The sequence below is a fragment of the Gossypium hirsutum genome, chromosome A09 (assembly GCF_007990345.1).
Source record: "Gossypium hirsutum isolate 1008001.06 chromosome A09, Gossypium_hirsutum_v2.1, whole genome shotgun sequence".
Classification (NCBI taxonomy): Eukaryota; Viridiplantae; Streptophyta; class Magnoliopsida; order Malvales; family Malvaceae; genus Gossypium; species Gossypium hirsutum.
The window spans coordinates 68,202,244-68,217,641 of NC_053432.1; the positions used below are offsets into that span (position 1 = coordinate 68,202,244).

Here is a 15,398-nt window from a genome sequence, read left to right on the forward strand (position 1 = left end):
GTAAAATAAAGATATTTCAAAATTTATATAAATATTTAAAAATATATATTCTTATGTTATTGAAAGTCATATTAGCAGCTTAATGGTAATATATAATAAAAAATAGATATTTTATTATAGGTGTATTTATGTGGAAACTAGATATTTAGAACTCAAATGTTAGTTTAAAAGTAATATATAATAAATAATAAAAAAGCATGATTTGAAATTAATTAATAATAGCATATGAAAAATGTACGATATTAAAAAAAAGATTAAATTGTAAGTAAAACAAAATTTAACTACATAAATACATTAGATTAACAATACTAAATGTACTATAATTATTTAAAATAATACTGTTATCAATCGTGAGTCAGTGTCTAGTCGACTTGTAACATTGACTCAATATACAGAGTTGATGGGGATAATAAACAATGCATAATATAATTTAAATGTAAATATCATTTTAAAATATTATTTGGTTCCGTGAAAAAATTAATGTTTTATAAATGTAAATAGCACGAGTTTAAACCCAACCGCATGCAAATTTTTTATTAGCTTTTTTTTTTTAAAAAAAAGAAAGACTAAAATATCATTGAATAATATAACTTATTTTAATCATGAAAAGACATTTTCGTAATTTTCCTGTCCAAATTGTTATTTTGTTTACTTGCAACAGTAATTCAATAATAGACTTAAATAATAGTATAATTTTTTAATCATGAGGTATGGTGTGGTGGTGCTCACCTCATTTTTTAATCATGTGGCTGGGGGTTCGATCCCCTTTCATGGAAAAAAAACACATTTCATGGTTAGTTATTTATTTCTTCGAAAAGCACATGTGACAAAGAGATTAATTACTACAATCAACGGTGGATACCTTCATTAAAAACCCAATGGTACCTAAAAGTTCAGCCTTGTTTTGCTAGCTAAAAACCCAATGGTACATAAAAGTTTGTAGATATATTTTATGAGTATCTTTGTTATCTTCAGAAGCTGTGATGGACAGATGATGGTGCCTATTGTTCGTTAAAACTCCATCGGTCACCAGTAATTTTTCTTGGAAAGTGAGCAGCTCTTCGTCAACTTCTTAATCTATTTCTGTTTTGAAAGTATTTCAGAACAATAAATTATTTCACGTGTCGATTTGGACCCGTGTTGTCTTAAGATTTATATGTTTTTTTTGTTTGTTTTTCTATTTTTTAATAAGTCTTTAGGTTTATAAGTTGTTGTCTGCTATTGTAGCACATTTTTTAGTCTTGTTTATGCATGTAATTTTAGTTTTACAAGTGATTTTAGATATGGTTTTGTTGTCGTCCTCTCTAATTTGGTGAATGCTCGATTCTTTTATCGATTTTTGCTCGCCACTTTGGACCATCCTGGGTTAAACTCCTTTCGTATTAAGTGCTTACAATCAGTCAAGATATGTAGGGCTTGAGTTGTGACAAAGTTAATTGTTAACATATCATAATGTTCTATTGATGCTGAGGTTAAAATTTTTGTTATGTTGATGGAGTTTATCCTTCACCATTTACGACAGGTATTTGCTATTTTTTTCTTTGAATTATATAGTTTCATTCATTAAATGAATCAATGAATTTACCTTTAAAAAAAAACTAATTTTACCTCAAATTAGAGCAATGTAAAAGAGAGAATTTATTAGATATTAAAAAAAATACAAATACTTTGAAATCTAAAATTACATATGAGTTTAATTAAATCAGTATTTATACTGAAATATTAATCCTAAACCAGATTTTAATTAAATAAAAAATTATTCAATCTTGGTTTTACCGAATTATATGTTGTATATGTAGATAAAGTTGCACTATTTAAATTTAAAATTTGAATATATGAGTTATTTAGTACGTTACATTTCAAATTTTTAGTGTGCGTTTATTTATGAATTTGCTATCCTTTAACATAGCGGGCCAAAATTTATGTCGTCTATTAAAAATGTAATATAAGATTAGAACTGACATTAACAATTAATTAGGAAAGAAAGTTATTGAAAGTAATACTAATACAATACTTCAATACATTTCAATTTAACAATTTTGATTTGAAATTATCTTTTACATGTTTTTTTTTTGTTTAAAATTTAAAATTTTAAACTTATCTTCAACATTTATTTATTTAAAATTTAAAAATAGTAAGAAAATCAACGTTTTCTTTATCATTATTTTAAATTAATTTTATGTTAAAAATGTCAATAAATTAGATAGTCGATGAGGTCAGTGTTCCCTTTAACATTATCAATGTTTGGCTCAACAAATAAAATTTAAAAAAATATTGTTAAAACATTAATATAAAAAGCAATTTATTTTTGAATTTATATTATAAGATGTAAGATCACTATATATTATAAGATGTAAGATCACTGATTTATTATGTGTATAAATTATTTAGAATATGTATAAGTTTTTTGTAGATATTAGTATTTATTTTAAAATAATATTTTTAAAGAGAAATATAAATTTTTTAGAATAATCTCATTGTAAGTTCTAATAATATCTAATTTTTTTTTATATAATACCTAAAATTATTTATAGCTCCTCCCCAGATAATAAATAAGAGGATAATGTGTTTCAACGCACTTAGACCCATGCTTTGCATTGACAACAATATTTATACCAATTGAGCTAAGGCCAATCGGCGGAAGAGAAATATAATTAAAATTTGTATTTTATTTGGAATGTGATTATTAGCTAAAAACTAAAAATTAAGTCAACATTACAAATAAAGGGTGCATATAAGTATGTTAAAAAATGAAAATTTAAATCTAGTAAAATTCATATGCAAGAGAATAGATAGTGTATTAAATAAATATTATAATAAGTAAAAATATGTAATGTATTAATATAAATATTATTATAAGTAAAAATAAGAGTGGAATTTTTGTATTAGTTGTAATTGATCACAAGCATTGGCACAGAATAATAATATTTTATTTAAATTAAAAAAAATATTCATAACATTAAAAATTAATATTAATGTTTTAGAAAAAAAAACTCATTGTTAAAAACATTTTAGAGTAGAAGAATAGATAACATAATATTACTAAAAATATTTAAATATTAAATTAGATTATATATATTACTAATTAAAATTATCTATTTTTTTCACTTGCAAATCAAAATGATTTTATTAAATTAAAATAGGGACTAAATTATAAATACGATAAAACTAAAAGGAGTTATCTCGTAATAATCCAAAGAAAAAAAAACTCTTCCTTGGTGTGAATATCAGGAGGTGCTAAGGAAAAAAAACCCAAAATTTATTATTTATTAAAAATAAAATATTCAAATTACTATATTTAAATTTTATAAAAATAATATAAAAAAATAATATAAAGTACTATATAAGTAAGATTAAATTAAGAAATAAATAAATTTTAAAAAAATAGATATTCAGTTTGATAAAAAACTTAATTATATTTGGTATTTGTTTTTAATTAATTTATCAAATAAATTCAATACTAGAGAGATAATTTTTCAGGGTCCAAAGAAATTCCAAAAATGGGATATCTTTCCTGGCAGCATAAGTATTCAAACCTGCCTTTGAAATTCTTGCAAGCATCAATTTAGTTAAAACTTAGCCGAAGTTTGGCAATCCATTTATGGAAGTGGAACAACTTTAGTTGTGGAATGGAATTAGTCAATTGTACAAGAAATAAAAATTTTCTGTACATGTGTGTTAATGGTCAGCTGCTCAGTTCACCAACCTCTGCCAAATATTTCACCATCAGCATTAAACAAAAAACCTTGGTTGTTCCAACCTCCATTTCTACATTGATTTACCCCCTCAGCCACCTTCAACAAAATGCAGTCCACACTCAAGTTTTAGCTCTAACAATGGCAGCTTGCTTCCACCCCAAACCCACCATCAATGGCGAAGATGACTCTGTTATTCTCTTCTCAACTTCCAGTTCCCCTCAAGGATCCACTAGCCCTTCCTCTTCTTCCTACCACTCACCCCCACCGTCCCTTTCATCTCATCATCATTCTAGAACTTCTCACAAATTAACAGTGAGAAACCTTTCCTACACAATTCACTTGAAAGGATCGATCCCTGATTCCTTCTTTCACTTGGCGCAAAAGCCTAAGCCTGTTGAGGTACTTAAATCGGTCAGCTTTGTTGCTAGAAGCTCCGAAATCATTGCCATCCTGGGTCCAAGTGGCACTGGCAAATCCAGTCTTCTTAGGATAATATCAGGAAGGGTAAATGATAAAGATTTTGATCCATGTAGCATCTCCATTGACGATCATTTGATGATGAGGAGTCCAGATCAGTTGAGGAAGATTTGTGGCTTTGTGGCACAAGAGGATAATTTGCTTCCACTACTCACTGTAAGAGAAACGCTGATATTCAGTGCCAAGTTCAGGCTCAAAGAAATGAGCTCAAAAGAGAAGGAAGAAAGGGTTGAGTGCTTGATGCAAGAGCTTGGCCTTTTACATGTTGCAGACAGTTTCGTTGGTGATGAAGAGAATAGAGGGATTTCTGGTGGAGAAAGAAAAAGGGTTTCAATTGGTGTTGATATGATTCACGATCCTCCAATTTTACTCCTGGATGAACCTACTTCAGGCCTCGATAGTTCTTCAGCTCTTCAAGTGATTGAACTTCTTGCTTCAATGGCTAAAGCTAGGGGAAGAACAGTTTTGCTTTCTATCCATCAACCAAGCTATAGAATTCTCAGATACATTTCTAAATTCTTGCTTCTTTCTCGTGGTTCTGTTGTTCATAATGGTAGTCTCGAGTTGCTTGAGGAAAACATACAGAGATTAGGATTTCAAATCCCAACTCAATTGAATGCTCTCGAGTTTGCAATGGAAATTATGCCTGCACTGGAAGCTTCAACCCCCAAATTGGCTGTTGTGAAAGACAAGGACTCGTATGAATCGTATCCACAGGTATGGTCCGACGAAGAATGCAATAGAATCCAACAACGTGACCACGACGACGACGACGAACGGATGGGAAACTTTTGGTTCTTTTCAAATTTGCTTGAAATCATGTTTCTATGCTCCAGATTCTGGAAGATAATTTACAGAACTAAGCAGCTGTTCTTAGCAAGAACCATGCAAGCAATTGTGGGTGGATTAGGATTGGCAAGCGTTTATGTAAAAGTAAGGAAAGACGAAGAAGGAGTGGCTGAAAGATTAGGCTTATTTGCATTTAGTCTAAGTTTCCTCCTTTCATCCACGGTCGAAGCACTCCCAATATACCTCCAAGAACGTCGAGTTCTAATGAAAGAAGCCTCAAGGGGAGCTTACAAAATTTCATCCTACATGATCGCCAACACCATCGTCTTCATGCCCTTCCTATTCGCTGTTTCCATCCTTTTCGCCGTCCCGGTTTATTGGATCGTAGGCCTCAACCCTTCCATTTCAGCATTCGCGTTTTTCACATTCGTGGTTTGGCTCATAATCCTAATGGCGAGCTCCCTCGTACTCTTTCTAAGTGCGATCTCGCCCGACTTCATATCCGGGAATTCGCTCATCTGCACCGTTCTAGGATCCTTTTTTCTCTTCTCGGGCTATTTCATCCCCAAAGATAACATCCCAAAGTACTGGCTCTTCATGTACTATGTGTCCCTTTACAGGTATCCCTTGGACACATTGCTTACGAATGAGTATTGGAGCTTGAGAAATGAGTGCTTTTCATGGCGACTGGGGAACATGTGTATTTTATCGGGAAATGATGTTCTAAAGAGTAGAGGACTTGAGAAGGACACAAGGTGGATCAATGTTGGTATCATGTTTGGTTTTTTTCTCTTCTATCGTGTGCTTTGTTGGATCATTCTTGCTCGAAAGGCTTCAACAACAACAATATAGAAATTATATTTAATTTTTCGTTGATAAACCTTATGTGATCTACTCTAACTGTAGTAGAATTAGATTATTACATTTTATTTCTTTTTTTTTCTGATGAAAATTTTTTATTTTCCACAACTGTAATTATATTATTGTGATATGTTTTGTTAACTATTGTAATAGGTGAGTTTCATTGAATTGGATGTAATTTGAGTATCTCAATTATACTTTTTTCAAGTCTTAGGTAATATTTGAAAAGTCGTCTAGTAATTAGATTTTGGTGTAATTGGAGCACTCAATTACACTTTTCAATTTTTGGGAGAGAATGAGGATTGGAGTAATTATACATGTAATTATACTGAAATCTGATTTTATAAAAAAAATTATGTTTATACAAGTTATAAATTTATATTATAAGCATGACATATATAAGTGTTTGGGATGATTATGACAAAAAAAATTTATAAATTATAAATCTTTAAAAAATTATATTATAAAATAATTGTTTATTTTATAAAGTTATAAAAAATATATTATTTAAATCTTAAATTTTTTTAAATTTATGACAAAAAATTTTATTATAAAAAATAATTTACATGTTATAAAAGTTTTATAATATATTTATTTATAAAAATTTATGGTCGAGTATGAACATAACTTGTTTATGTGTACATGCTATGCGTTATAAAAATAATATATTTATTCATAAAGAATGTTATAGTTTTTTTTATCATAACTTATTTATAAAAATAACATTTAAAAGTAATGACAAAAAATATATCATTTATAAGAATTATTATGAAAGTTTTGAACAATTTATAAAACATTTTTTTATAAAGGTTAAATATTATAAATTTTATATTATTTTGACTTAATTTACGTATTACAAAAAGAAATATAACTTAGCATACATATTCTCCAAATTAAGTTTGTATAAGTTTTTATAATTAAAGCTACATGTTATTTGAATTGTGAACTTAAATATTATAAAGTCGATGCTAATATGCAAATAAAAATGATTTTCTTACATCATATTGTGGGGTATGGTACCATTGTCAGATATAAACATCATAAACAACTCGCAAACTCTTTAATTTGACACATTTAAGGCTTCGAAATGTGGTTTAAAAGACATTTATTGTTCTAAAAAAATATTTCTCATATTAATAACAACATAATCTTAGTATAATATAAAACAAAAAAGATGGATTATACTAGCATGTTACATATTTTATAACTTTGGAATTGAGATTTTCCATATAATTTGAAGAGTATATAGAAGAAGACGACCTTGATAATCTTAATGATGCAGATTCAAATTCAAATGATGATGAACGCAATCAAGGACTAATAGATGATGAAAAAAAGAATGTATTAAATATTAAAGATGGAATAACTCAAGAAATATGCACTAGAACAATTAGATAAAATTGCATGTTTATTTTTCTTGCTATTTTTATTAATAATTGTATTATTTACTTTTTTAGACTAACATAATACGTATAATTATTTGATTTTAATTTTTGTTATTTAGAAATTATTTTTATCATACAAATATTTTTATAGTAATTAATATTTTTTAAAATATAAATTATATAACTATATAATTACAATTTGTATTACCAAACATGACATAGGAAATTACAATGTAATTATACTTTCATTCAATTAATTTTTGTTTTCCAAACAGACCCTTAGAGGGAAATGTGAGAATTGAAGTAATTTCACTTGTACTTATACTCAAATCCAATTATCCAATAGCTTTCCGTATACTAATAAATGATTTAAATTTAAAAAAAAAATTATTTTTATACAAGCGCAAGTTATAAAAATTATATTATAAACATGTTTGAGTGTTTAAGATGATTTCGACAAAAATTTTCTGAAACTATATTATAAAGGGTTAGTATTTGGTATACTAGTAATACTTTTTTTTTATTCCACAAGTAGACTTAAAAAATTACCATATGTCTCATTTCTTTTATATATTTATTATTTTAATATTTTACTATACCCTATAGGACACTTATCATCATCTTGACCATATTTATTAATATTTTCCCTATTATAATTCTAAAAAAATATTATAAAAGTAATTAATGTGTATTGTACAAAGTTATGATAAAAAAATAATATCATTTAAATCCTAACAAATTTCTAAAGTTATAGTAAAAAAATTATTAAAAATATTTTAAAATTATGATAAAAAAATATTATTTATAAGGAGTGTTCTGAAATTTATTGGATACTTCATAAATTTTTTTATATAGATTATATATTATAAATTTTTACATTATTTTTTAAATATAATTTACTTATTATAAGAAGGGTTATAATCTAGCATAAGTCTTTCTCCAAATTAAGTTTATATGAGTTTTTATAATCAAGGCTACATATTACTTGCATCGTGAACTCAAATATAATGTGGTAAATGCTAGTTATGCAAACACAAAAACGTTTCTTGCACTATATTGTGGGATACGATACTATTTCAGAGAAAGGATCCATACGCAAGCACTAGAGACAACTTGTGAATGCTTTAATTAGATGCATTCAAAACTTTAAAATGTGGTTGAAAGGATGTGATGTTCTAAAGAAAGATTTCTCGTATTAATATCACCTCAATATAACATAAAAAGAGATTTGATTGTACTAGCATGTTGCATATTTTATAACTTCATTCGTGGTTGTGTAACGACCCAAAAGTCAATGTAGTCGGAAATGATGGTTTCGAAATATTGTTTTCTGATGATAGGATCAGTGAAAATTATTTATTATATTGAAGTTTGGTCTAATAATTTTGGTTATTTGGAAGATAGATAAGGTACAAGAGTATCGGTCCTAAAGTCGGTGGTTTCAAAATTGAGGTATCAGGACCTCGTTTTCGTAAACTAGACTCGTAAATATTTTTATTAAATATTTACGGAGTTATTTTAGAAACAAGTTGAATGATAGTTTGATAATTTTAATTATTAGTGTTTAATTAAGTACAATGATTAACTTAAGTGGATGATAAATTAGTAATTAGTATTAAATTTCAAAGTGAGATTAAAATAAGGGACTATTTAAAGAAATAGTCCATTAATTTGATGAGTTTTGGTTAGTGGATAATTATGAGGGAATTATATATATATATATGTTAAGTTATAATAAAAATGAAAATGAAATGAAAATAGGAATAAAATAAAAGAAACAATAGACTAGTGGGGAAAGAAAAAGGAAAGTGAAACAAAAATTAAAGCTTCATCTCTTGCATGCCAATTTGGGGAGAAGAAAGGTTAGCACCATTCGGCATTTAAGTGCCATGTTTGAAGCTTAATTTTGTTGGGATGATTTTATTATTTTCAATTAAATTTTATATTTTTGGAACCTTAAAATTATGTAGTAGATTACCCATGTGGAAATTTAGAGAAATTATGATTTTTGTGGAAGTTGCTACTGTTGAAAAATTTTAATATTTGAAGTTGTTTCGATAGAATTAGGGGTTAAATTGTTAACTTTGTGAAGTCCAGAGACTGTTTTAGTGGATTGTTCTTTGTGCTGGAAATTTGAGTTGAATTACTAAGTTTAGTGAGTAATTAAAATATTTTGTACCATGAGTTTTGTTAGTATTAGCTTTCAAGGAATTTAATACTATAAATTAAATTAGCATGGTGCTCAGTTATAAAATTCAAGAATTTAGGGATTTTTAATAAATTATATGTATATTTGGTTAATTATGGAAATGGTAAATTCAAGGATTAAATTGCGGATTAATTGAAAGTACGAGTTATTTTGAACCTTGTGGAATAATTGGTTGAATGGGACTTTCTTGATTTTAATTAAATAATATGATCTATAATTGAGGATTTAATTGTATCGAGGGTAAATGTTGAGTGCAAATAAGTAAAAATGTAATTAAATGGTAGAATGGTTTGAATTTGAACTTGATATGGTATTTGAATTAGTTAATAAATTAATTTATTATGTTTTGATAGTGAAACAAGTAGATCAATTGTAAATCGGGGAAAAGAGAAGGTTGCGGAATAATCATTTGTGGTTTTAGGTAAGTTCGTAGTCCCCAAACTCGAACTTTATAAATTGTTTTAATTAATCTAGTTACTACTTGATGCCTTAATATATCCCTAATATAATTGTTAATTAAATTGAATGGAAGTTTATGGACGTATAAGTTAATTCAATTGAATGGAGGTTTATGGAATGTGACATTATGGAATAAATTAATTTATGATTAGGAGATAATTGGAGTGGAAGTGTTATTAAATTATGAAATTTGATATTGAGTTATGAAAAGCAAAAATTATGGACGTGAAAATGAGTAATTGATATCGACGATTTGTTCGACTAGCGCTGGGCGCAAATATTGTTGGTTTATCCAATTAGAGTTGGGCTCACCAATTATTCGTCGGTTTATCTGACTAGCGCTGGGCGCAACCTCCGTCAGTTTATTTGACTAGTGCTGGGCACACATTTGTTGGTTTATCCAACTTGTGTTGAGCGCAAACTCTTTCACGGATTATCCGCTAGGCACCGGGTGTCGTGTATCAACTAGACTATACATCAAAGTTTTATGAATCATCTAAGGAGGATGGTTATAGGTATTACTAAAGAAGATTATATTTACTTATGTATATACATTTATTCATTGGAAGATATGATATATTCTTGAGTTAGATTATTAAAGTTTTGAAATAAATTCAAATGCTTTAGATATACTTATGGTTATTCGAATAAGTGAAGTTGCTTAATGTGAATTGGTTTGTGCCATAGTATAAGTAAATTGTTGATTGATCTATGCAAAGCTATTTATATAGCAAGTGATGTGAATTGAGATATATGTTTAAACCAACTAAAGGTGAATACTTGTGAAAATTGAGTATAGCATGAAATAAGGTGATGAAATGCATGAAATTGAAATGGTGATATCTTGTAATTGTATGTTTAGATAGTAGTATGATGATATAATTCAATTTGAGCATTCATATATCATATCATGTCTTAAAATGTTCAAATTATAGAAATATCACTGAGTTTTACTCAGCGTGCAGTTTTATTTTCCATGTGAAGGTTAGGTACTCTCTTTGATTGCCAACTCAACATCCAACAGCAATCCTAATCTCAAGTGTGCTGATGTTTAATTTTGTAATGACAAGTACTTAGGATGTCTTTGGTTGTTAGTTGTTTTGTGAATGTGATGTAAATTGAGTTATATGTTTATGTTTGAAGCTAAATTGTTTTGGCATGTTTTAAGTATGTTTAATCGGATTTTGAATAGGTTACACTGCCTGAGACACAAGCGTGTGTCTCAGCTATGTGAGGCATACGGCTTGGCCACACGGTCATGTGACCTCTGTTTTCAATTTTTCTAAATTTTTCCTAAGCTTTCCAAATGATTTCAAATTGATCCCGATTTGTTTCTAAAGTATTTTTAAGGCCTTGAGGGCTCGATTTAGGAATGATATGTGTATGTAGGAATGGTTTAAGTTACGTTTATGATCTTCAAATGAAATAAATTATAAATGTTCCAATTGTGCGGTAACGCTCGTAACCCTATTCCTGCGACGGATACGGGTTAAGGGTATTACAGGGTGGAACTAGGATGATTCATACTTTGAACAGCACATAGAAGAAGGAGATCTTGTAATCTTAATGATATAGATTCATATTCAGATTCAGATGAACTTGATCAAGAGCCAACATATGATAATAAGGAATATATGTTAAAAGTTAAAGAAGGAATAACCCAATAAATATGGATCATTAGAGTAGATAAAATTGCATATGATTTTTTTTGTTACTTTTATTAATAATCATTATTAGCTGCTTTCTTGGACTAACATATTACATATGATGATTTGATTTTAATTTTTGTTACTCATTTAAAAAAAATTATTGGATTAATAATTTTTATAGTAATTAATATTTTTAAAAAATATAAATTGTGTAATTGTGTAATTACATTTTGTTTACCAAACATGACCTAAGGAATTATGATGCAATGTCAACCAAATAGATGCAGAGAATTATAATTCTCTGTAATTACAAGAGAGTATAACTATTATCTTAATAATTACACTTTCATTTAATTACTTTATGCTGTTCAAATAGACCCTTAAAACTTTCAACTTTATTTCAAAAATTATCTTTATGGATATCCAATCCAATCTGCAAAAGAAAAGACGCGGTCTTCCAAACTGTTGTTTGAAGGCCCCAAACATTTTTGGTAAACCAAACATTTCCTACCAAGAGTTCTAGGACATTGTAGGGCCACTAATAACCTAATTGTGTTTCCTTAATTCAGGCTCTTTGACTATTATAGTCCCATTATCCTTTCAAATGTGGCATACAAAATTATTTTCAAAGTCCTTGTCAAAGTTGGAGAGAATAATGTCAAAGAACTCCTTCATACCATCAGATGGAAGACTAGAGGGAAGGACTCCCTAGAAGCATTGAAAACTGAAGTAAAGTTTTTGAGAGAATCAGTTGGGTATTCCATAAAGCTATTCTTGAGCTCATGTGGTTTAGCAGAAATGGATTACTATCATTCTTCAGTGTGCCTCAATAGCTACTTACCAAGTTTTGATTAACAGTAACCTCTCAGATATTTCCAAACCTATGCGTTAATTAAGATAAGAGAACCCCTTTTCCCCTACCTGTTTGTGCTTTGCTAGAATGTATTCCCTCTAATGCTAATCAAAACTAAATCTGACAATCTTTTACAAGGAGTCAAAATTTTTAGAAATGACCCTTCTATTAACCAACTTTTATTTGCAGATGATTGATACATCTTTTTCAATTCTAACATTAAAGCTTGTCAAGCACCTTAACGGTATTCTTAATACCTTTCAAATGATTCCATCCTAAGCAAGCAAGCATGGAGGATTATGAGAAACTTGATTCTTTATTGGCCTCTATTTTGGAAAGCACAGTATTGCAGAACTAAACCCTTGGAGATTGTAGAAGCTAAAACTTTTGATTCTTGGCTATGGAAAGAGATTTTATATGGCAGAGACATTTGTAATGAGGGTAAAGATGTTCAGGTTTGGAGCAGCAACAACAGTTGGGCAACCCCAAACCCAAACGGCCTTCATTTCAATATTGTTGAAACTCATTCCAACTCTCTGCTGGTTCAATCCTGGTGCACACCAAATAAAAAATACCGGGATCTCTTAAAAGTCCGAAACAATCTTAATGAAGCTGGGGCTAAAGAACTCATGACCAGGCCTGATTCCTGTTGAAAAGTCAAAAATGGTGGGAGGTGCAATTGGAACTGAAAGAAGAAAGTAAAAAGTGGTTGGCAAGTTGAGTTTAAAGTTGAATGGTATAATTGCAATTTTGGTCCCTAATTTTTTAGGCCATTTGCAAGTTAGTCCTTGAACCTCAACTATAAATAGGCCTAACCATTTCTCATTTCAACCATCCCAACCAATCTTTCTCTCTTAGTTTTCTCTCTTCTCCCATTTGAGAATTCTTAAGGAATTCTATTTGTTTGTAATATTTTGGAGATAGTAAAGTTATCATCTGGTGTTAGTGCCCGAGGACGTAGGTATAATTTACCGAACCTCGTTAAATCTCTTGTGTTCTTTCTTGTCCTATTTTTCTTTCAATATTTGAGGGTATAATAGTAGTATTTAATTGTGCTATTAAATTACTATAGAAGGGATATTCTGTCTAAGGAAAGACTTGGTATTTAAGAGATCCATGTGATCCACCTCTCTTCCCTGGGAATTGAACTTTGTGTGATTTTTTAGTACAATAATTTACACGCTTCCGACCCTATTGGAACAACAAGTGGTATCAAGAGCCGAAGGTTAATCGTAGTATGCTCTGTGGTTGCAGTTTAAACTGATCTTCCACATCAGAAAAGATTTCCTTAGGTATATTGAAAGATTATGGAGAAAACGGTCGGTGTAGGAGCTTCAACATCGTCCATGTGGACAAGACCGACAATTGCAAATGCAAGATTGGCCGTGGAGATCTTTGATGGCACGGGCCATTTTGGTATGTGGCAAAGTGAGGTTCTAGATGCCCTTTTTCAGCAGGGTCTAGACATTGCCATTGATGAAGAGAAACCAGATGATGTACAGGAGAAAGATTGGAAGGCGATCAATCGGTTGGCATGTGGCACAATTCGATCATGCCTTTCTCGAGAGCAGAGGTATGCTTTTTCAAAGGAGACTTCTGCAAATAAGTTGTGGGTGGCACTTGAAGAAAAATTTTTGAAGAAAAACAGTCAAAATAAGCTCCACTTGAAGAAAAGACTGTTTCGCTTCACATACGTCCCAAGTACCACAATGAATGATCACATCACCAAATTTAATCAGTTAGTCACTGATTTGCTGAATATGGATGAGACATTCAAAGATGAAGATTTGGCTTTGATGCTGTTGGGGTCACTTCCTGAGGAGTTTGAGTTCCTAGAAACTACTCTACTTCATGGCAGAAGTGATATATCTCTGAGCGAAGTCTGTGTGGCCTTATACAGTTATGAACAGAGAAAGAAGGACAAACAGAAAAACTCAATCAGAGATACAGAAGCTTTAGTAGTCCGAGGTCGTTCATACACTCGGAAGAAAACTCAAAAGGGGAGATCAAAGTCAAAGTCCAGACTCGGGAAAGATGAATGTGCTTTTTGTCATGAGAAAGGCCACTGGAAGAAAAATTGTCCAAAGCTGAAGAATAAGGGAAAAGCTGCTGTAGATGCTTGTGTTGCTAAGCATGATACTAGTGACTCTGAACTATCACTGGTTGCATCATCATCGTCGTTCCATTCAGATGAGTGGATATTGGATTCGGGTTGTACCTATCATATGTCCCCTAACCGGGAGTGGTTCTCTGATTTAGTAGAACTAAATGGAGGAGTTGTTTATATGGGCAATGACAATGCCTGTAAAACTGTTGGGATAGGTTCAATCCAATTAAAGAATCAAGATGGATCAACCAGAGTTCTGACTGATGTTCGGTACGTGCCCAGTTTGAAGAAAAATCTCATCTCATTGGGAGCCTTGGAATCCAATGGTTCAGTTGTTACTATGAGAGATGGGATTTTGAAAGTGACATCTGGCGCACTTGTGATGTTGAAGGGCATCAGGAAAAATAACTTGTATTACTACCAAGGTAGTACAGTTATTGGAGCAGTCGCTGCAGCTTCCGGTAACAAAGACTTGGACTCAATGCAGTTGTGGCATATGAAGTTGGGACATGCCAGCGAAAAATCCTTGCAAATTCTGGCAAAGCAAGGATTGTTGAAAGGTGCAAAGGCTTGCAAATTAAAATTTTGTGAGCACTGTGTTCTGGGAAAGCAAAAGAGAGTGAAATTCGGCACTGCTATCCATAATACAAAAGGTATTTTGGAATATATTCACTCAGATGTGTGGGGGCCTTCCAAAACACCTTCGTTGGGAGGAAAACACTACTTTGTTACTTTTGTTGATGACTTTTCCAGAAGAGTTTGGGTGTATACCATGAAAACTAAAGATGAAGTGCTTGGAGTTTTTCTTAAATGGAAAACTATGATCGAAAACCAGACTGGCAAGAAAATCAAGCGGCTTAGGACGGACAATGGAGGGGAATATAAAAGTGATCCGTTCTTCGATGTGTGCC

At 30.3% G+C, this 15,398-nt stretch overlaps 1 protein-coding gene across 1 annotated transcript; it reads left to right on the forward strand.

Moving 5' to 3' along the window:
- The first annotated feature begins 3,715 nt into the window (after positions 1 to 3,715).
- Positions 3,716 to 6,126, forward strand: LOC107889290 (ABC transporter G family member 23). Its single transcript, XM_016813655.2, has one exon. It carries the CDS (start codon positions 3,837 to 3,839, stop codon positions 5,814 to 5,816), a length of 1,980 nt encoding a protein of 659 aa, XP_016669144.2. The 5' UTR covers positions 3,716 to 3,836; the 3' UTR covers positions 5,817 to 6,126.
- Positions 6,127 to 15,398: the final 9,272 nt, after the last annotated feature.

What these genes read in the sequence shown, in the direction of transcription:
- LOC107889290 (XM_016813655.2), top strand. Translation starts at nt 3,837, where the DNA reads ATGGCAGCTTGCTTCCACCCCAAACCCACCATCAATGGCGAAGATGAC.